Source organism: Mus pahari, chromosome 1 (assembly GCF_900095145.1).
Source record: "Mus pahari chromosome 1, PAHARI_EIJ_v1.1, whole genome shotgun sequence".
In the NCBI taxonomy this organism is placed as follows: Eukaryota; Metazoa; Chordata; class Mammalia; order Rodentia; family Muridae; genus Mus; species Mus pahari.
This window is the reverse complement of record NC_034590.1, coordinates 142,545,091-142,567,512: the sequence shown is the minus strand read 5'-3', so window position 1 is coordinate 142,567,512 and position 22,422 is coordinate 142,545,091. Positions and strand designations below refer to the sequence as shown.

At 40.0% G+C, this 22,422-nt stretch overlaps 1 protein-coding gene across 3 annotated transcripts in view; it reads left to right on the top strand.

Moving 5' to 3' along the window:
• Prkg1 (protein kinase cGMP-dependent 1) overlaps nt 1-22,422 on the top strand; it is a 1,174,992-nt gene that overhangs the window by 750,472 nt on the left and 402,098 nt on the right. For all 3 annotated transcript variants that reach the window (XM_029531419.1, XM_021187092.2, XM_021187085.2), the window contains one exon: nt 18,993-19,098. In XM_029531419.1, coding sequence (XP_029387279.1) covers nt 18,993-19,098 — 106 coding nt within the window. The remainder of the gene's footprint in view (nt 1-18,992; nt 19,099-22,422) is intronic.

The following is a 22,422-nucleotide window of genomic DNA, read 5'->3' as shown; positions in this document are numbered from 1 at the left end:
ACAAGGCGATGCTTTGATCTTTGTATCTTAATAACATATACTCAGTCATTCTTTATCTTAATTTTCTCTGTTAGCCTCACAGCCTATATAGACCTGGATGCCCTTTACCAGAGTGCATATATATAGAGAGAGAGTCAGTGAAGCAAGTCTACAAAACACTCTGAACTGTCCTTTCTGAGGCCCATTAGAATTCAATGACACTACCCCATGGATTAGCTAAATTTGCCAGCTATATTTTTATATTATAGGACACTGATGACTGAGCTACATTCTCATGTCATCCACCATTTTCAAAGTCATTGTTAGGAACAGTTCCATTTGGCATATCAGTTTATTTCTCTTTTTCTGTAAGAGACCAATAGGGAAATCTTCCAACATATACATAGGATTAAAGCAAAATGCCCACACGTGCCCACTTTAAGATTATTGCCTCTGATTACAGTATTCTGCCCCCTACCTTTGTTTCTTTTGACTGCATCGGCCAGAAGATGGCTGTCTGTCTCACATGGCATTACTCCTTTTCTACACATTTGCTTCTTCCTCTTCCTTCTCTACTTTTTGTTTTTGTTATTGTTATAGATGACTCTTTATTTCAATCTCTGGTCTGGAAATGTATTTCGGTTGGCAGAGTGCTAGCCTGGTATGTACAAGGTCCCATATGATGTACATACGATGTACATCAGTGATACACACCTGCCTTCTCATCACTCAGGGGATAAATGCAAGTACTCACTATCAAGGGAGAAGCCAGTACTCACTATCATCCTCCTCTGTGCAGAGAGTTCAAGGCCAGGGCAGCATCTTAAGTGTCAGCTCAGGGTTTCTACCAGGAGTGGAAACCTTCATGGTTTTGCTCACTCTTATGAGAGCCTTTGCAGCAGGGGCTGATGCTGCCTGCTTGCCCTCTTCTGCTTTCTTGACAGTCTTTATTCTTGATCTCCCTGCCTGTCTAATGTAGTGATTTTCAACCTTCCTAATGCTGCAACCCTTTAATACTGTTCCTCCTCATGATGTGGTGAGCCCCTCAACCATAACATTTTTATTGCTATTTCATAACTATAATTTTGCTACTGTTATGAGTTGCAATGTAAATATCAGCTATACAACCCATGTGAAAAGGTTGTTTTACCCAAAGGGGTCAAGACCCAGAGGTTGAGAATCACTGGTCTAATGGATTTCTAACCAACCTTGGCCATTATAGCAGCAGAGATGTACCAGTGGGAGCCTCTGGGGCTGACCATGCACTGTCAGGTTCTGACAGTTTTCCTTTTTTTGCTTTCTTCAGTAGAGGAAAGTCTCCTTGTTGAAGGTACCTCTTGGAAATAAGTTCTGACTCTGTTTGCACTGAGAAATGATAAAACCTTTACACTGGTCTCTACATAATGTTAGCATGCCCAGGACAGATCTTGGACAACTAAACCCTTTCTGGTGGCATCTGGAAGATGGCGAAGAACTAGACATCTTGGCTTCTAATGTAGAGTCTGTGTCTAAATGTGACTTTTTGGCAAATGCTTCCCTAAGAGGGATTTTGCCAAGACTAGTTATCATTATATATAGTTACCATTGTGTATCCCCACCAGGCCTACAGTTCATCCTGTACTTCCTTGCCCCTTTGCTTCACATAAACTCTTATGGTCTAGTCACTCCTTTAAGTTGATCCAAGTCAGTTCCCCGTGTGATTCATCTTCTTCACCATTGGTAAAATTGCCAACACAAACACTTTGCATCTCTGAAATTTCTTAGCCCAAGATTCAGCCATTGCTATATTCTGGCTCTGTCTTTATACTGAGTCTACTGAGTCTCCCTCTCTTCAGCATATTTTTATGTGGAAACTTTTGGGGACTTTCATGTCAAGAACCCCAATCACACTCACTTCCTAGTCCTTCCATGTCCTCTCTATGTTCTTGTTAGCAACCCCCCATCAGCAAAATAACACACACACACACACACACACACACACACACACACACCATTCGTGTTGTCTATATACTCACTGGAGTGTGATCAAACTCCCTTTGTCCTGCCCCTTCAATAGAACTGAGTTCTTCCTCTCCTATACCCCTGACTGAATCCACCATTTGTGGAGAGCTGACTTCAGCACCTGATAGCATTTATTAAGAGTTCTTTTCCATGGCTCCCTGTCTCGGCTGTTATTTTGGGGGGGGGTGGGAGTAGGGTTTTCACAGAAGCTTTTCCTCAACTGTGTGTTTGCAGTCATTGATGATACCACTGCTAAAGTAGCTTCGCTGCTCTGTACAGTCACCAGGAGCTAAGATCATGGGCTTCCAATGGGTTTCCAGTAATAGCACAGACCCTGAACATGGCCACCAGCAGCAGTAGGAACACGAACCAAGTCAAGGCCCTCAAAGGCAACTAGGACCATGGACACCTGAGTCTTTTGTTTTGTTTTGTTTCTTTCATACCTTATATTCAGACTACAGCGTCTTCTCTGTAGTCCCTCCATTCTTCCCAGTCCCACTCTGCCACCTCCCACCACCACTACCTCCTCCTGCCCCCAGATCCGCTAATCCTCCATTTCCCTTGGAAAAGCGCAGGCATCCCAGGATCTGTCCCAACAAAGCATAGCAAAGCACGCAATAAGACCAGGTAAAGCCTCATATCAAGGCTAAAGGAGGAAACCCAGTAGGAAGAAAGGAGTCCCCAAAGCAGGGAAAGGTCAGAGAGGGCTCCCAGTCCCACTGTTGGGAGTCCGACAAGAACAGCAAGCCACACAACCGCCATTTGTATGTAGAGGACCTAGCATAGACCCATGCAGGTTCCTTGATCGGTTAAGTCTCTGTGAACCTCTATAAGCCTGATTAGTTGATTCTGTGGGCTGTGTTCTCCCAGTGTCCTCGACCCCTCTAGCTCCTACAATCCTTCCTCCCCCTCATTAAATTGAGTCTTAATTGCCAACCCTATCAACTTTTATAATGGGTCTCAGTTCCATCTTTGATAAATCACGGGAGAAAAAGACTCTTAATTCATGAGACATTGTCTTATGATTGTTTCAAATTTAACTTGACATGGAGGAATTAAGACTGTACGCTTAGAATGGAAGGATGAAAGAGCCGAGTATGCAAATGGAGAGGAAAGGTTAAGAAAATGAGCTCGCAGCATTAACACTACAACAGAGAACAAAGTCTGTAACCTCATTTAGTGTTTTGTTTGTTGATTTAGCTTTTGAGTTAGGGTCTCTCTAACCCTGGCTAGCTCTATCTTGAAATGCAATGAATATGCTTAGCATTCCAGTCCAAGGTGAAGTACAGAGCAACCAAGTGAGTTTGTGAGTTTTGAGAGGTAGGATGCTTTATTTCCTTAAAAGTAAAGTGACTTTTTACCATCTCTGTCTCATAAGCACTTCACAATGTGATTATATGATCTCTAATATCCTAATATTAACATAATACTTATATTTCACATTTTTACAATCGAATTTGTATTCACATAGATATTCACGTAGCTATTATTAAATCCTTTTATTTATTTATTTATTTATTTTTTACTGCTGTTCCCTAAAATTTATGTATTTTCTAGGAATTACTTCCACTTCCTTTCTTGCTCGTTTGCCTAATGCACCTGACCTTTGCCACATGCCGGAGTTGTCACAGTTGTTCTAAGATTTATTTATTCACTATTTTCTTCCTTTTTCATGATACAAATGATAAATGGTATTTATAGAGTAAGTAAGTTTCAACAGTCAACCCAAAGCCAAAAAACAACTGAAAAGCCTGGGACTGAGAAAACAGCTGGATGACTTCCTCAGAGTGTTCATCAGGAAGGACATGATGGTACCTGTGCAGCACACATGGCAATGGCCAGTGACTGATCACTGCAGCAAGTAACAGGAACATGGCGTTGGCTGTCCTGTGGGAGGAGGAAGGAGGGAGGAGGGAGGAGGGAGTCCAGTGGCTACTGGGGTGGGACCTCTGTCAGAAGGTCTTCAGTAGCCCATGCTATCATTTTTTTTTTCTTATTTCCACATCCTACATTGCTTCTGGGTAATGTAAAGCCTCAAATGACAGGATATGTATACACACACACACACACACACACACACACACACACACACACACTCATATTTAATGGAAGTGTATTGTATTGGCCCAGTATTCCTGGTAATTTAATTTTGGTTTACCATATAGAGGTGCATTGCGGTGAACAGGACCTGTGAGAAGAAAGAGTAGGATGCCTAGGGAATTCCCTGCATCCTATTTCTCATTCCCAGAACTTATTAGTCTTCAGAATCTATGTTTTGATGTTTCTGGACTTTAGCCAAAAAGAAATGAGGCCTAGATAGAATTCTGTGTAAGCTGAAATGACCAACGGACTTCAGCGTCCATGGATGTCCACTCTAGTTGCCCTCAGTAGCTGCCCTCATCAAGATACTGCTTCGCTGTGACTTTTAAAGATGACTTCTTCCTTTTCTTTTCTTTTTTTTATTAGATATTTTCTTTATTTACATTTCAAATGTTATCCCCTTTCCTAGTTTTCCCTCTGAAAAATCCCCTATTCCCCAACCCACCCATTCCTGTTTCCTGGCCCTGGCATTCCCCTATAATGGGGCATAGAACCTTTACAGGATCAAGCGCCTTTCCTCCCATTGGTGAGCGACTAGGCCATTCTCTGCTACATATTCAGCTAGAGCCATGAGTCCCATCATGTGTTTTCTTTGATTGGTGGTTTAGTCCGAGGGAGCTCTGGGGGTACTAGTTAGTTCATATTGTTGTTCCTTCTATGGGGCTGCAAACCCCTTCAGCACCTTCGGTCCTTTCTCTAGCTCCTTCATTGGGGACCCTATGCTTTGTCCAATGGATAGCTCTGAGCATCTACTTCTGTATTAGTCAGGTACGGCCAGAGCCTTTCAGGAAACAGCTTTATCAGGCTCCTGTCAGCTAGCACTTGTTGGCATCCACAATAGTGTCTGGTTTTGGTGGTTGTATATGGGATGGATCCCCAGGTGAGGCAGTCTCTGAATGGTTATTCCTTCAATCTCTGCTCCACACTTTGTCTCTGTAACTCCTTCCATGGGTATTTTGTTCCCCCTTCTAAGAGGAATCAAAGTTTCCATACTTTGGTCTTCCTTCTTCTTGAGTTTCATGTGTTTTGCAAATTGTATCTTGAATTTTCTGAGCTTCTGGGCTAATATTCACTTATCAGTGAATACATATCATGTATGTTCTTTTGTGATTGGGTTACCTCACTTAAATAACCCTATTAAAAATGAGGTATAGAGCTAAATGAAGAATTCTCAACTGAGGAATACCGAATGGCTGAGAAGCACCTAAAGAAATGTTCAACATTCTAAGTTATCAGGGAAATGTAAATCAAAACAACCCTGAGATTCCACCTTATACCAGTCTGGAATAGGTAAGATCTAAAACTCAGGTGACAGCAGACACTGTCGAGGATGTGAAGAAAGAGGAACACTCCTTCATTGCTGGTGGGATTGCAAGTTGGTACAACCACTCTGGAAATCAGTTTGGCAGTTCCTCAGGAAATTGGACATAATACTAACTGAGGACCCACTAATACCATTCCTGGGTATATACCCAGAAGATGCTCCAACTTGTAATAAGGACACATGCTCCATTATGTTCATAGCAGCCTTATTTATAATATCCAGGAGCTGGAAAGAACCCAGATGTCCCTCAACAGAGGAATGGATACAGAAAATGTGGTACATTTACACAATGGAGTACGACTCAGCTATTAAAAACAAAGAATTTATGAAATTCTTAGACAAATGGATGGATCTGGAGGATATCATCCTAAAGATGACTTCTTTGACCCTGATGTGAGTTATTTTGCATGAAGAATGAATCAGTGGAGTGAAGCTTTATGAACACATGCAAAAGGCCCCATTCAACACAGAGGGCAGTTCCTGGGGTCTCTGCTCAGCAGGAAGTGCATTTCAGAGACCCAGAGATTGTTGTTAAGAGGCCATATACACCACTGAAGCCTCTGATTACACTGAAACCATGTATAAAGTGGGCAGGTTACTTGTGCTTATGTGAGTTAAGGAAATCCTACCTCAAAGACTTCATCAAAATTTTATTCCCTTTTGATTCTTTTGAGGTTTTTAAACACTTAATGATGGTCAGTAGGTCAATAATAGGAAACAGATAAGGAGACTGAAGGAAGCTGAATTATAATGAAGTTTAAGAAGCACATATTTATGAAAAGAACTAGAATTTGGTGTTATAGTAAAACTGAGTCTTAATTATTGTATATGTGGTCTGAGCAGTAAGTTAGCCTTCATGAGACTCAGTTTTCATATTAATGCAGAGTAGAGGACTTTCATTGCACTGCAGCAAATATTAAGTATTAAACAGCCATCTAGATCATGGAATGCATCTAGTAGATGTTTTCGTAAAGATATCTCACACAATGATTATTGTCATGTCGTCATAAAATCTTTTAAAATATATCATTATTCATTTGATCTTCCCAATATCCTTAACTTTAAAATGTAAAGTTCAACTAAAAATGATTTTGTTAATTGTTTTCCAACAATTTTCAAAAGTTACTGCTTGGCCTTCCTTGGGTGATCTGGGCAGTTATTGTTATTAAGAAATGTAGGAAGTCCTGGGCAGAGGTGCATGGAAATAGCTGTATTGCTTCTCCTTGCTTTATTACTTGTCAATACAATATACTTTATACTTTCAAACAGAGAATATTGTAGCAGTATTCATTGTGAATTTTCTTGTATTAAGTTTGTAATAGTGATGATTCTCATCTACAGTATCCAGTTTTATAACCTCCCCTCTCCGTATGACAAACAAATTATCATCAACGTATTGAACCATTTAGTCATTAAGAATATAACTTTCCTAGGAAGAAAGTTTAAAGCATATCCTTCAAATTAGCAGGGAAGCAATTTGTACAGTAGGGATTGGTGTGCACAGCTGCATGGTCTCCCGCAAATGGCCCTTCCTAATTATGAAGCATTTGTCTTAGGACATTTGGCAGTTGAAATTTTGCTTGAGGAAAACATATGTCTTGCAATGTTGAGAAGCAGTTGTGAGTTCCACAGAGACCCTCGAGGTCTTTTCCAAGCCCCTGATTCTGTCACACTAAGTATTTGAGTATTTGCAGATGATTTAAGCATGAAGAAGTGAAGGGCAACAGCAGGAAGCTTCTAGAATTCCTCAGCATCTTATGGCAGGAGTTCTTCAAAGTTGAAGGCAAAGTAGGAGTACACCTAAGGATTCTCCCCTTGTAATTGTTACAGTCAACAAATGGTGTATGTGGGTCCCATCTCCTGAGATGATTTGCCAAAAATGGGCTTATTTTATGTTCTCTTTTGCTTTTTGTAGTCTGTGATAAATAACAGGACTAAAAGCAATTTTGAGAGAAATTATCATGTCATATATAAAATTATTATTTTATGGCTAATAGTCCACCATGAAAGAAAGGGAGGGAACTCAAGGCAGAAACCTGAAACCTGCAGTGACTAAAGCAGAGGCCATGGAGGAACACTGTTGCCTTGTGGCTTGCTTAGGCTTCTTTCTCTCATCCAGGACCACCTGCCCAGGAGTGGCACTGCCCCAGTATGCTGCACCCTCCCCCATCAATCAGTAATGAAGAAAATGCTTCTCCCTTGCCATCCTGATGAGGGCATTTCTGAATTGGCTGGCGTTCATCTTCCTAAATGAGATGACAATTCAGAGTCTACTTCCATGACATTTAAGAAAACTCACAAGGCCAGCTTCATCTAGCTGCAGCAGTCTTCATCATCTTAGACTCAAACGCAGAACAAATAAAACAGCGACTTGCTATTTTCCTTACTCCCAGTCCCTAGTAGCCACCTTTTAAATTTGTGTGTCTTTGAGTTTGGTTGTGTGCATCACCTATCCGCTGGAATCAGAGATTTGTTTGTCCATTGGTGTGTGGTCTGTTTCATTGTGCGTGTTCTTAAAGTTAACCTGAATTATATTGTGCATCTGAATTTTTAAGAATGAGTAACATTTGATCATGTGTTTATTCCTATTTTATTTATTAGTTTGTTCTCCGAAGAACATTTGGATCATTTAAACCCTTCCACTACTGCAGTTAATGCTACATTGGGTAGTGCCATGCACACACTCGCTTATGGTCCTGTTGGCATTGATTTGGGGGTGTACCTTTTAACTTGTTGCCAATACATAGGGTTCTGATTTCTTCACATCTGTAGTAATAGGTGTTTTCCATCTTTTATTAATGATAGCCACCACAATGGCTATTAACTGCTATCTCTTGGTTTAATTCTCATTTGTAATATTGCTGTTGAGTACTTTTTTCTTCCTTTGGGGCTATCTGTATGCCTTCTTGACTTACAGAAAGGGAAAACTTGTCCTCAAACATAACATTTACTTTGACAGATACTTGATATTTTTTCTGAGACTTCATTGCAGCCTCTTTAGGATGTCTGAAATATTTTTTCTATTGAAATATTTGTCCTAGAGATCACAGCAACTGGATGCATTTATTTATCAGGTGCAAATATCAGTTGGATGCAAAAATTACCAATAGCGTTAAGATAATTGACATGTTATTATAGCAAGAATAATTTTAAAAACCTTTAGAGAAATCTATCTGAAAGCTCTGAGGATATATTTTACATTTATAATGTAGAAGTAAAAGAATTTAAAGCACGTTTTGGTTATTAAAAGTCACATATGGGTTTAAATTGTACATGATTTTTGCCCTGAAATATAAAGTAGTTATTTGCAAATATATCCTCACTTGCACTTTTTTTATTGGCTATTTTGTTTATTTACATTTCAAATGTTGTCTCCCCTTTGGGTCTCCCCTCAGCAAACCCTCCATCCCATCCCCCCTCCCTTTTGAGGGTGCTCCTCCACCCACCCACCCACTCCCACCTCCCAACTCTAGCATTCCTCTACAGTGGGGCATCAAGCCTTCACAGAACCAAGGGCCTCCCCTCCCATTGATGTCAGATAAGTCAGTCTTCTGCTACATATGTATCTGGAGCCATGAGTCCCTCCATGTATACTCTCCGGTTGGTTTAGTCTCTAGGAGCTCTGAGAGAGGGGGTCCAGGTAGTTGGTATTGTTCTTCCTATGGGGTTGCAGTCCCCTTTAGCTCCTTTCTTCCTTCCCCTAACTCTTCCATTGGGGTCCCCGGGCTCAGTCTAATGGTTGGCTGTGAGCATCTGCATCTGTATTGGTCAGGAGACAGCTATGCCAGGCTCCTGTCAGCATCACATGCACTTTTGAATAATATGAACACAATATTTGTTTTTTTCTAGTAGTACCATTCCATTCATATGGCTGGGCTAGACAGTAGGATGTTAGAGTCAAGTTTCCCCTCTAACTTAGCTTCCTGTGATCTTTATTCACCTCTCTAACTTTATTGCTACTATCACACTTTATTCATTAGGGTAATTAATAGAGCTGCTAATTGCGCTCCCTCCTGCTCCCTTCTCCTTTTCCTTTTCCTTCCTGCCATTACTCCATCTTCCCCTATGTCTTGTCCTTCAGTTCATTAGTATGCTATTTTAATAGACTCTCTTTAAAAGAAATTGCATACTTTAAATACCCGGTCTCTGACTTGTGCATCTCTACCGAGGTCCACAGGCAGTCAGACAGTGCCATATTGCTCTAACTCTATGGATTTCTCCCATCAGCTCAGTTACTCCTCTAACTGCCTCCTACCTCACCCAACATTCAGCCTATCTGGACCACTTGTGACTCCTCCAAGTGACTCCCCTCCCCGACTATCTTGGCTGGTCTCCTCTTTCTGGATTGTAAGGGGGATATTAAAATTTTGTAGCATTTCTGTTGAGTTCTTACTTCTGGAGAAAGGCCTTCTCAGCTCAGGCAGAACTCACATTTATTCTTTCTTTAGTTACTGGGTTGTGTGTTTCCTCCTGGGGGTGGGGGCTAGGAAAGCCTGGGAAGTTACTATTCATATTTTGATATTTAAATATTCATGAGTGCAAACTAGCAAAGGGCCAGTCATTTCTACCAATTGTATGTTTTTCATAAAAGACTTGCGTAGAGCAGGAAGTCCTACATTTTTCTTTTTTTTTTCTTTTCTTTTCTTTCTTTTTTTTTTTTTTTTTTGCCTCTCCTCCCCTCCAAGGTTCTAGGGCAGTGGTTCTCAACCTTCCTGATGCTGCAGGTTTGTCTTACAGTGCCTCATGTTGTGGTGATTATTTTCATTGCTTTTCCATAACTGTAATTTTGCTACTCTGGTGAATTGGAATGAAAATATCTGCTGTGTAGGATATCTGATATGCAACCCCTGTGAAAGGTTCTTTGACACCCCCTCCCCCAAAAAGAAATGGAACCACTGTCCTAGAGCTTGAATCCATGGCTTTACAGTGCTAGTTGAGCTGGGACTTCACCTCTGAGCTATACCTCCAGCTCATGTGTAGCTTGTGGATGCCAGGGAACTATTGTTGGTCTGTTGGAGCATCTAGACTCCTCTAATGTATTGAAAAGGGTTAACCAAAGAGCACTAGAAAAATCAATCCATTTGCATTGAAGCTAGTGAAAAATAATGCTGAACTGTGACATATCAGCTAACTAAAAATGAGACAAAAATGCAGGCCTAATAACTCACATAATTTAAAAATCATTGTGAGTAAAAAAATTATATTTAAGAATTCTATAGCAAATGTTAGCATGATATAAAAATAGCCATGGTTTCTGTTGGTGAGGTTCGTTGCTCACATTTGAAGATTGTGGAAAAAATGCTACATCTCAACTACAGGGTAGTAAAAATAAAAGTGTTACTTTCCTTTCTCACACATAAGAATCCTTTGAATTCTGTTGGGGATATTAGGCATGTGCGGCAGTAGAGTACATGCCTAATTTGTGAGACCCTAGGTTTAATCACTCCCAGCCTGCAAAAAAATAAAAAAAAAGAATTCCTTGAGTTCCGTGGGCATCTTGGCGGTTTGTCGATACTGGCAGTCATCCTCATTCAGGCGGTTGGAACAAGTACTATAGGCTGGCTTACAGTGCAAGCACACATGTCTTATAGTTCTGGATGTGAACTCCTAGAGCAAGACATTTGTTGGTGATGATCCTTTCCTCACACAAACACTTGGTCCAAGTGTGCAGACAGAGGCCCGTCTTCCTGCATTCCTCTGATTAGGTCATTAACCCCATCTCTGGAGCATCCTCTTTCTGATCTCATCTAAACATAATCAACATATAAAGGTCCCTTCTCCTACTCCCATCTTTCTTTGGTACTTGGGGCTTCAAGTGATGAAGATGGGCGTACACATAACACTAGATGGAGAACCATGGCATTGAGCATCCCTTCAGTCAATTTCTCTTCAGCCAGCCCTTCTCAACGCCCCATCCCACCCTTGGGTAGAATGTGGTGCTTTTCCTGAGCATTTGTAGCCCTACAAAATTACCTTCGCTCTTGGTTTTTCTTATCTATTGGACCAGGAATCAGCAGGTGTTTTCTGAAAAGGGCCTGTGTTGGGAAATAGTTTAGGCTTTGGGATCCATATGGTCTCTGTCACAGTTAATTCGAGAGACAATATGTAAATGAACAGACATGGCTGGGTACCAAGAAGAATTTTATGGACGTTGAAATTTATTTCAGATAATTTTCATGTGTCATAAAATATGCTTCTATTTTAAAATTTTCAGCTATGTAAAAATGCAAAAATCTGTCTTTGCTAGTAGAGTACAAAAAACCAGACCACTGGCTAGGCTCTGTGCGGATAGTAGTTTGTGAGCCTTCGTAGTAAATTCCAAGTTTCTTGTGGATGGGACTGTGAATTTTTTTTTTATTTCCCTTTATTTTTTGTTCTTTTTACTGTCATATCTACCATTGGAGTCTGATATATATATATATATACAGGCTGAATAAATATATGAGTCTGGTAGTACTTTGGACTCATAGATGCTGTCTCTGTATTCTTTCAGAGTTTGAATTGGACAGCAGACGAATTCCTCACCAAAAGTTAAGCTAAATCCAGATTTGCAATTTTGGTCTAGCACAATTTTATGGCTACCTCCTCTGAAATCTTTGTTTTGTCTAAGTGACAGCCAGTTGTTTCCTATGTTGAAGGCATGGACATTCTACTTGCATGAATATCAGCCTGACGGGACTTTATGTATTCCCCCTGAGTGGAATGCGCCTTAATGTGAGAACATTCAGACTTTACATGTCTTTTAAATTTTATTTCAGAGATTTTATGTATGAGTATTGTATTTACATCATTCTTACCTCTTTCAACTCTTCCCATGTATCCTCAGACCGATTCTCAAATTCATGACCTCTATTACACACACACACACACACACACACACACACACACACACACACTTACCAAATTTGTGAATATAACTTGCTGAGTTCATTTCGTGTGACTCATATGCAGTTAAGGTTGACCTCTAAGGATTGGCTAACCTATCAGGGGCCTTGTCCCTGGAAAAAACTGCCTCTCAGCAATTATTAACTTCATGCAACTCTTTACTGGTGGAGCCGGGGGAGAATTCCCCTAGCCATGTTGACATATTAGTTCCTATTGCCATTTTCAGGTCTTGTTTAAGTGACTATACTGTTGACATTTCCTGGTGTAGATTCCCTGTGTCATATAGAGAACAAAAATCTTTCAGCCACTATCCTGTAGTCTGGCTCTTAACATCTTTCCACTCTCCTTTTATGTGATGTTTCCAAAGTCTAAGGAATAGGTGTTACATCATACACATATCACCTGCAGTCAGTCAGTCTCTGTATTGTGACCAGTTATGGATTTTTGATCACTTGGGTGGTGCACAAAGAAGCTTCTTGGATGGGGAGTGAGATCTGTACTTATCTGTGGGTATAAGTATTTGGAATGCAGCTAGAAATTGTTATTATTAATTGTGGGCTTGCTTCCAGTTTCAGAGTTAGTCCATTATAATTATGGTGGGAAGCAGACAGACATGTTGCTGGAGCATCAGTTGAGACTCATAAGATATAGTCAGAGAGAGAGAGAGAGAGAGAGAGAGAGAGAGAGAGAGAGAGAGACTAGCAACAGAGAGCTACTAGTCCTGGGTGGGCTTTTAAAATCCAAAAGTCTATCCCCGGTGGTCCTCCAACAAGGCCACACTTCCAATTCTTCTAATCCTTCTCAAATAGTTCACCATCAGGGGACTAACCATGCAAATACATGAACCTATGGGGGACACTCTCATCCAAACCATGACTGTGATTCAGGGAAATAGTAGTAATACTTCCTCTTTCAGGGTCTGTGGCTTCACCAGCCACTGGTAGTGAACCAGATTTATGGTACTAAGCATGGGTTTCCTCCTATTGGCCAGGCCTTAAATCCAATTAGACTGTTGCTCACTTCCCCCAGGATGGAAGTGCGACTACAGTGCCTTTGAGCATATCTTGCTATTTAGTTATGTTGTTTGTAGGTATTGCTGCTGAATTGGACAATTGGTTGTTTTTCCTCCCTTAGCAACTTGCATGTCTCTTTCCAGTAATATAAGAGCTAGTCTAGGGAAAGGCTTGCCGGTAATTTCTAGCCTTATTTCTCTAAGTCCTACATCCTAAATGTGTTATTTTCAGTAGTAGAGTCTTCTGTTTGTGGCAGGCAACCAAAGGCAATGGTACTAGAGTGTATTATTACAGTTCAACTGTAGTTGTCATCATGAGAATCTCAGGTATTCCATTCACAAAGAGATGATTCCCTGTAGAGATTAAAAAAACACTTAAAATCAAAGATAAATGATAGATTTTTTTAATGGTCTCTTTAAGGGAGCAACAGATTTACACCCCTGCAGGCATCTTAAGCAAGATGTTAATCACAACTCTAAAATAACTACATTTTTAATGACAAGCCAGGCCATGCATTAATGACTAGTCATGCTTGCTTACCTATAAAATGCCAACTTTACTGAAATGCAGTAACTTAACGTGCAAGAAAGCTTTGGCATGTTGCTCAAGGTCATGGATAAATTTTCTGTCTCATCAACCCATGTTCATTATTATGAAGCAATATTATATGAAATGAAGTTTCACTTAGAGACATTTTAATAGCTGAAGTAAGCAAATCATTGAATTTTGAAAACTCTTCTCAGAAGTCATTAAAAATACATATGGGCAAACTGGAGAGATGGCTCAGTGGTTATGAGCACTTGCTGCTCTTCCAGAGGTCCAAAGTTCATTTCCTAGGCATCACATGGTAGGCTCACAAGCATCTATAATGAGATTTGATATTCTCTTTTATCTGATGACCTCTTCTATCCTGCAGATGTACATGAGAATGGAGTACTCATATATGTAAATAAATCTTAAAATATGAATGATGAGATATGATAAATTCAGTTTAAAGACAACTATAACATGAAATATGCAGGCTTACATTCTCATATGGGGATTTTGGGGGGGGTAAACTTCATATATTTAAATTTAACTTATCAAGAACTATATCTAATGCTTATCAATGAAACGCTCATTATTACTGGCTGGAGGAAGTTGCCTCTGGTTGAACATACACATTTTTTTTTGAAAGATGAAACATACATACAAAGGCTGGAGAGATGGCTCAGCAGTTAAGAGAACTGACTGCTCTTCCAAAGGTCCTGAGTTCAGTTCCCAGCAACCACATGGTGGCTCACAACCATCTGTAATGGGATCTAATGCCCTCTTCTGGCGCATCTGAAGACAGCGACAGTGTACTCATATGCATTAAATAAATAAATAAATATTAAAAAGGGAAATATACCTACAAGAGTGTATTAGTCAGGGTTCTCTAGAGTCACAGAACTTACAGATAGTCTCTATATAGTAAAGGAATTTATTGATGACTTACAGTCTGCACTGCAGTCCAAATCCCAACAGTGGTTCAGTAGTAGCTGTGAATGGAAGTCCAAGGATCTAGCAGTTGCTGAGTCCCACACCGCAAGAAGGCAAAAGAGCGAGAGCCAGACTCCCTTCTTCCAATGTGCTTATATGGTCCCCAGCAGAAGGTGTAGCCCAGATTAAAGGTGTGTGCCACNACACCTTTAATCCCAGATGACCTTGGACTCGGAGATCTCCCTGTCTTAATCTTCTGGATTCAAACACCACTGTGTCTCAAGATCTCCATACCAAGATCCAGATCAGAAACTTCTATCTCCCAGTCTCCAGATTAGGTTCACTGGTGAGCCTTCCAATTCTGGTTTGTAGTTCATTTCAAATATAGTCAAGTTGACAACCAGGAATAGCCACTACAAAGAGATACATGATAGTCACATAAGCCATGAGCACAGAAGCACATATACAGATACACACCTATACCTATACACAGGCACACATGGCTACACAGAGGTACAGAGAGCTACACATAGAGATGACACACAAAGGTAAACACACACACACTCCACAATGCCCAAACTGCCAAGTTTTTGCTCTTACTCTTACTGCTGCCACACCCAGTGTGACTTCCTTTCTTGATTCCTGAGTTGCTTGTGGCATCACAAGATACCTATCGCCCTTTGTTTAAGCCTTTGCACACAGTGAATTGCCAAAATGATTTTCCTTACCAATGCTTCCGTCATAGTCCTACTATGCCCTACAGATTCTACTTGAACTGCCATTTATTGGCACCACTGCTGGTCTATAGACCATTTGACTCAAGGATAACTTAATCTAATATGTTTCCCTCCTAGATTAATTTTCCCTGCTTAACACTATGACTGCCACTCTAAAACCCTATAAAGGAAATCTCATGTTCAGCTGCTCAGGGGGTAGAATTTTTGCATCTTTTCTTCTTGTAGAGCTATGACTTAAAGATGTATACACTCTGAGCTTCACTCAGGTGTTCTTTTTCTAGTCATCAGCTAGTGTGTGTTTGAAAACTGTGTATGTGTGTCAGTTGCTAATCCTTTAAAAAAATGTTGGAGCCAGCAGGATGGTTGAATGTGTAGGGGTATCTTATACCCAGCCTGAGGAGTCAAGTTCAATCTCTGAGACCAACATGGTGGAAGGAAAGAACTCATTCTTTGAACCCCACACATACCTTGGCATGCACAACCCACACATATAAGCATATACACCAACACATTTATGTAATAAAATTAAAAATGTTAAACATAAAATATTAGTAACATTGATTGGTGCAACCTAATTTTTCCTTTGGCAATGGGTGTATGTAATATATCATACCCAATAACTGCTAAAAGGATGAGTTTAGACTTCTCTATTTTTATTATATATAAACATTTAATAATGTGTTTGTATGCCCAAGGTCTGTTCTTTTAAATTTTGGTTATTTGCTTTGTTTTATTTTGTATTTTAAAGATCTCTGACAGTGTTTCATTGTTTATCAAATGAATTCTTACTTCATAAACTTGAGTTCCAAATTCCTGTATCAGCTCTCTCTCACACTGTGTCCCAAATGGACAGAAATCTCAGCCAGTTGCTGTATGGTTCTGGTCTTGACTTTGGTTCAAGTTCTTTCCTCTGCATATACTTCATCCACATGTCTTCAGACCAAAGCTTTATCATTTCCCAAGCTCTTGCTTGTAGGTCTATTCTTGGGTCCTCTTTTCTGGTGTTGTGCCTCTTTGTTTTCATATCATTGCATCTGATGATCTTTGTGAAGTAAACAGCTGTTCTGGAGATGAGCCTGGAGTCACCAGAAAAGGTAGACGACAGTGGCTGGAGAATACCTGTGGTGACTGTTTGATGAAGTGTCGTTTTCAAATGGTATTTGGAAAGGAGCCGTGCATATATGACTTCTTTCTGCTATCATTTTTTTTCCCCTGCTTTACTGAATGTGTTGGGTCTTCTTTTTTTTCACCTCTGACAAACTAATCAAGGGAGAAACCGTGTTCCAGTTTCTTATCCTCAAAGAAATTTGCAAAGGAAGTTAGGCAGCATTCCAGAAATGGGTATAATATTCCATTTATTCTTACTCTCTTATTCATGTTGCTTCTGTCCCATCGTTTCAAAGCACATCTGCATTCTAACCATGTGGGTGACATTTCCTCCCCCTCCTAACCCCTACTTGGCTCTCTCCATTTAACTATGTTCACTTGAACTAAGTGTATTGTGGCCTATCCAGCAGTTCCACTCAGTACCATCTGCTGTTGCCTCTTTTATAGTTTCAGGTATGATCTGACCTTGAATGTGATTAACTCCAATAATAGACCAGTGTTGCACTAAGGAAAGAAATAAAAAGCACCCCCCACTCCCCCCCAAAAATCATTTAACCAAGAACAAGTTCAGATTATCTAACATCATGGTCCCTGTGTCCTCCTTCCACCATCTGTCTATTGTGTGAGTTTGAATCATTCAGTATCTGTCTGAAGGTTGTCTGTGAGTTTGTTTTGTATGTGTGTCTGTTTATGTCTGTGTCTTCTGCCATTGTGTTTCTGACCCAGCAAAGGACTTCACTCTGAATTTATTGAGCAGCACAGAAGCCATCACAATTAGAAAAAGGGGGACAGAAACCTTTAAAAGAGTTATTTTACAGCAGATAAGTCACTGGCTCTAACTACTCTCAACTGACCAGATAAAAAACAATTGATATTCAAATGTTGTTGCATTCAACATTTATTGTGGCTTCTCATCTTAAAAGGTGGCATTTAACCTCTGTCTTTGCTGTTTTCAGCAAATGATACACAAGCATTCCTCATGGCCCAGGGCCTGGGAAGAGTACTACAGCTCTCCAAGAACTTAGGTTGTAAAAGTTGTTCTCTTAAAGTAGGCAGTGGTGGCCCAAGCCTTTAATCCCAGCACTTAGGGGGCAGAGACAGGTGGATTTCTGAATTCAAGACCAGCCTAGTCTACAGAGTGAGTTCAAGGACAGCCAGGGTTATACAGAGAAACCCTGTCTTGGAAAACAAAACAAACCAAAACAGAACAAAACAAAGTAGGTTAAACAGACTGAGTACACACGCTCTCAAGGTGTATTATTAACTCTGATTATGAGTCCCAGTCTCTTAGAATGTAGAAGTTGTTTTTCTGTTTTCTATTTTTTTTAACACATTGCATCAACATAAGTATTAACATAGTTTCTATTAAGGTAACAAACATTTCATATACTTACCACACAGTTTGACCTACCAAGACTTTAACATGCTTATCTCTTATCACTTTTTTAAATTTTATGTGCACAGATGTGTTGAGTATGTGTATGTCTGTGCACAATACTCATGCCTTTTGCCTGTGGAGACCCTCAGGGGAGGACAGATGTTCTAGAACTGGAATTCCAGATGCTAGTGAGTGGCCATATAGGTGCTGAGGCTCAAACCTGGGTCCCTTGGAAGAGCAGTCAGGGTTCTTCACTGTTGAGCTCTCCAGCCCCCAATATGCTCATTTTTTAAAACATTAGTTTACCTTGATAATTTGCAGTATTGCATTTAATAAGCCCTGCCATTTTGTTCTTAAATTTGTCTATTAATCATGTACTTAATGATTCTGCTGTATTCAGTTTCAACATTTAATTATACATTGGCAAAGATAATGGATGTAAGAGTAGAGATTAAAATTCAACCAACATACCTAATAAAAGTTTTACATAGTTTGTGCACAAGTTATAATTTGTTAAACAAACGTTATGTAGAGATTGCTGCATAATTATTATTTCTGTTATATGGAATCCCCCCAAAGTAGAAATTAATTTTTCATTTGTACTTTTGATAATTAAAATATAATTATAATGTGAGTCATTAATAATCTGATTGTTACCAGGGAGAATTGTTTCTTGGGAGCCTCTTTTTCTTTTTGGCCGATACTATTTCCTTCCTGTACTGTCTTTAATGTGTGCCTTTAAATGGGTGGACAGTGACATAAAAGCAATAGAAAACTTCTTGGTAGACAATAATATTACAGCAGAAAACCAGGGACCACATTTTTCCACTGAGCATAGCTGGCTTTTTGATGAAATGGGACAGCGTAATGCTATTAGCTTTAAATATGTGTAAAAGGTTAATCACTTTCGTACCTCTCATGAATAACTCATCTCTTTTACAGGGTGTTGTTCACAAGTGAAATTCTCTAATTAATTTCCCCCTCCTTGCTTTGTTTTCTTTCTCCAGCTCTTGTAAATGTGAAACTCTGGGCCATCGATCGACAATGTTTTCAAACAATAATGATGAGGACAGGACTTATCAAGCATACCGAGTACATGGAATTTTTAAAAAGGTAGGACACTTATTTTTTTTTTTTTCTTTCCATTTTGGAGACTTTGGTGCCTCTTTGAGATGCAACATTTTTGTGCCTTTATCTTAGTCTCAATTGTCTTTCAATATGTAAAAGGCACAGATTTCAGCCTTGTGAGATTTCTGCTGCCTGTTCTCAGGATCTGTGGTCACGTAGGGACATCCAAATTTTACAAAGTATACTCCCATACAGTTTAGACGCACAGAGTTTTCTCCGAGACACAAAAGCGAATTCACTTGAGCAGGAAAGAATGTCTAGTTCCTTCTCATGATCTGACTACTGTGCTCACCTCACTTCCTCTAAACAGAGCACTGTACCTCGCTGAGCTGTCACCTATGGGTTTCCATAGGAAAGGTCACAGAGCTAAAGAAGAGAAGATCCACAGGGCAGCTTATTAGCCTAGAATCCTGGGATTCCTTTTGTTATTATGATAACCCAATATAAGGTGAGGATTTTAAGAGAAAAATCTACTTCTCCTCTTAGATGCTCATAGATATTCACCGCCATTAAAATCTAACATATATTATTGAATAACTTTATTATTAAAAGGGACATGGACAATTCTAGTGACTTTAAATATATTTTGTCTTACAATTCGTTTATTAAAAAATAATAAAGCTGAAGGGTTGAGAATGCTTGCTGCACAAACTTGAGATCACTGAGAAAAGCTGGGCATGTCTGTAGCCTCGGCATGCAGGGAGAGGGCAGAGACAGGCAGAGAGAGAGGCATGCTGGGAGAGGGCAGAGACAGGCAGAGAGAGAGGCATGCTGGGAGAGGGCAGAGACAGGCANCATGCTGGGAGAGGGCAGAGACAGGCAGAGAGAGAGGCATGCTGGGAGAGGGCAGAGACAGGCAGAGAGAGAGGCATGCTGGGAGAGGGCAGAGATAGGCAGAGAGAGAGGCTTGCTGGAAGCCAGTCTAACTAAAACTGTGAGCCACAGGCTCAGTGAGACATCCTGTTTCAAGAGACTAAGGTGGGGAGGAATAGAGAAGGACACCTTACATGCACACCTTTTGCCTCGCTGGTGTGCATGTGTGTACACCCCTTACACACACACACACACACACACACACACACACACCATGCATATACATCCACGCATATACATTTTCATTATTTTATGTTTTGTTTCAATTGTTGAATAGCAATGTGCAGGTGATATGAAACAAAGTGTAAGATAAAGTTTCCTTTTTGCGGGCTAGAATATTAAACTTAGTTCTACACTTTCCCTTTCTGCAAATATGTGGTTAAAATGGAGCTAACAAGTCAAATTCATATTTTATTTCAGTTATACATCTTAACAGATCTCTATTGAGGTTTCTTAAGATGCAATTTTAATGTCCCTTACTTGGGTATTTCTGTTAATTAATTTTGTTTCTGCCTCATCTTTTATACATTTTTCATTTCCACATGAAATCTTTTCGTTATATTCCTGCTGAAGGGACAATAAAATTCTAATTTGATATCAAGTAATAATATATTAAAGTAGCTCAATGTCAGCAGGGTGTTTTCTGTTTCCCTCAGTGTGATTAGATGAGGAGAGGTGGAAAAATAAATTTCTTTTGAACATCAGTATAGTCAGTATAGTTTGAAAGGAAATTAAATTTTTGAGATGCCATTTTTATGTGAAAAGGATATATACATGTTCAATGCTGTGTGTGTGTGTGTGTGTGAATGTGTATTTATGTGTGTGAATGTGTGTGAGTGTGTGTGTGTGAGTGTGTGTGTGTGTTTATGTGTGTGTGAGTGTGTGGTTGTGTGTGTGAATGTATGTGTTTATGTGTGAGTGTGTGTGTTTGTGAGTGTGTGAGTATGTGTGCTTGTGTGTGTGAGAGTGTATGTGTGTGAGTGTGTGTGTTAAGAGAGAGAGAGAATACATATTCATTTTAAGTCATAAAGTGTGACACTATTGATCTGACAGCACTCTAATAAAAACTTCACTTGGTAATTAATGAAATGCTTGTGTGGGGCTGGAGCTTGTCATTTGTCTGGAATATCTCAGCATGAGTCCTTAACATGTTGATTTTAACTTCCATGGATTTGTAATCTCAAGGAATGGGCCAAGTGCCAATCAAAGGCTCTTTCAGACAGTTCTAGGGGAGCTCTCTACTAGCACTGTTTTTGAGGATGAGGGGTGTGTGTGTGTGTGCGTGTGCGTGTGCGTGTGCGTGTGTGTGTGTGTGTGTGTGTGTGTGTGTGTGTAAAATCAGACCAAACTTAGTTTTATAATGTGTTTTGACTTTCTGAATATTAATGGCTCTCTAGAGTGAGTGATTTTTGTTGTTAGTTGGCTTAAGGCAAGCTGAATTGACAGATAAAATAAAAGAGAAGTGAACACTACTAACGTCGATGTCACTGCATTCGGCCACGGTGTGAAACAAGCTCACACTGTATGCGAAATGGCACAGTGCTGCTGAGAGCCTAGAAAGTTGGCAAAGTGCCCGTCTGTGTGTGTCCATCTTCTAAAACTGACTGTGATTGAGTGGCTCCATCTCTACAGCCCTTTGGTAGCTCACAGCTAGTGTTAGATTATTCATAGTCTCATTGGCTGGATGTTCTAGGTTGTTCTCTAGCAGTTGCCAGCTCGTTTTCTCTGCCGGGGCTCCCGAGATACACCCCTGACCCTGTGACCTTGACCCTGTCCTAGGCTTCCAATCCCATGCTCATCTGTCTTCCCTCCATGTTCTCATTGGTTAAGTCTTCTTTCTTCTTTGGAATCCAGTGAAAGGCTTGCTTTCCCACAGATGCTGCTCTCAGCCACGAAGCTGTCTTCCTCTGCTTTCTGGAGTTCCACCTCTACTGTACATTTGACTGCCCACTTTCTTTGATTATAATTCTGTTTCCGTGCAAACATTTAGTGTGAGGGCTATTTCTTAGGCATTGTATTCTTTTCCACTGGCACAAGGTATATTGCTTTGCAGGTAGTTTACATGCCATTACACACTTTTCAAAGTTCACTGCAAATAATACAGGCTCCCACCTTTCAAAAAGTTGTTTAAAATCTCACGATGGCAGTCTAGCATTAAATCAAGAATAGTTTCCTAATGAGCGCAAGCTTTGTGCTATGGTGCAGGGCACATGACCATGAAGTTCAAATAGTGAAGAGCATTCACTCTTCCTACACATTACCAGGATAATTACTCTTTGCACCACTGAGGTTTTTTTTTTTTTTTTTTTTTTTTTTTTGGCTTTAAAAAAATTTCATAACAGGGCTAGAGAATGGCTCAGAAGTTACGGGAACTGGCTGCTTCTCTAAGAGGACCTGAGTTCAATTTCCCAAATCCATATGGTACCTTACAAACAT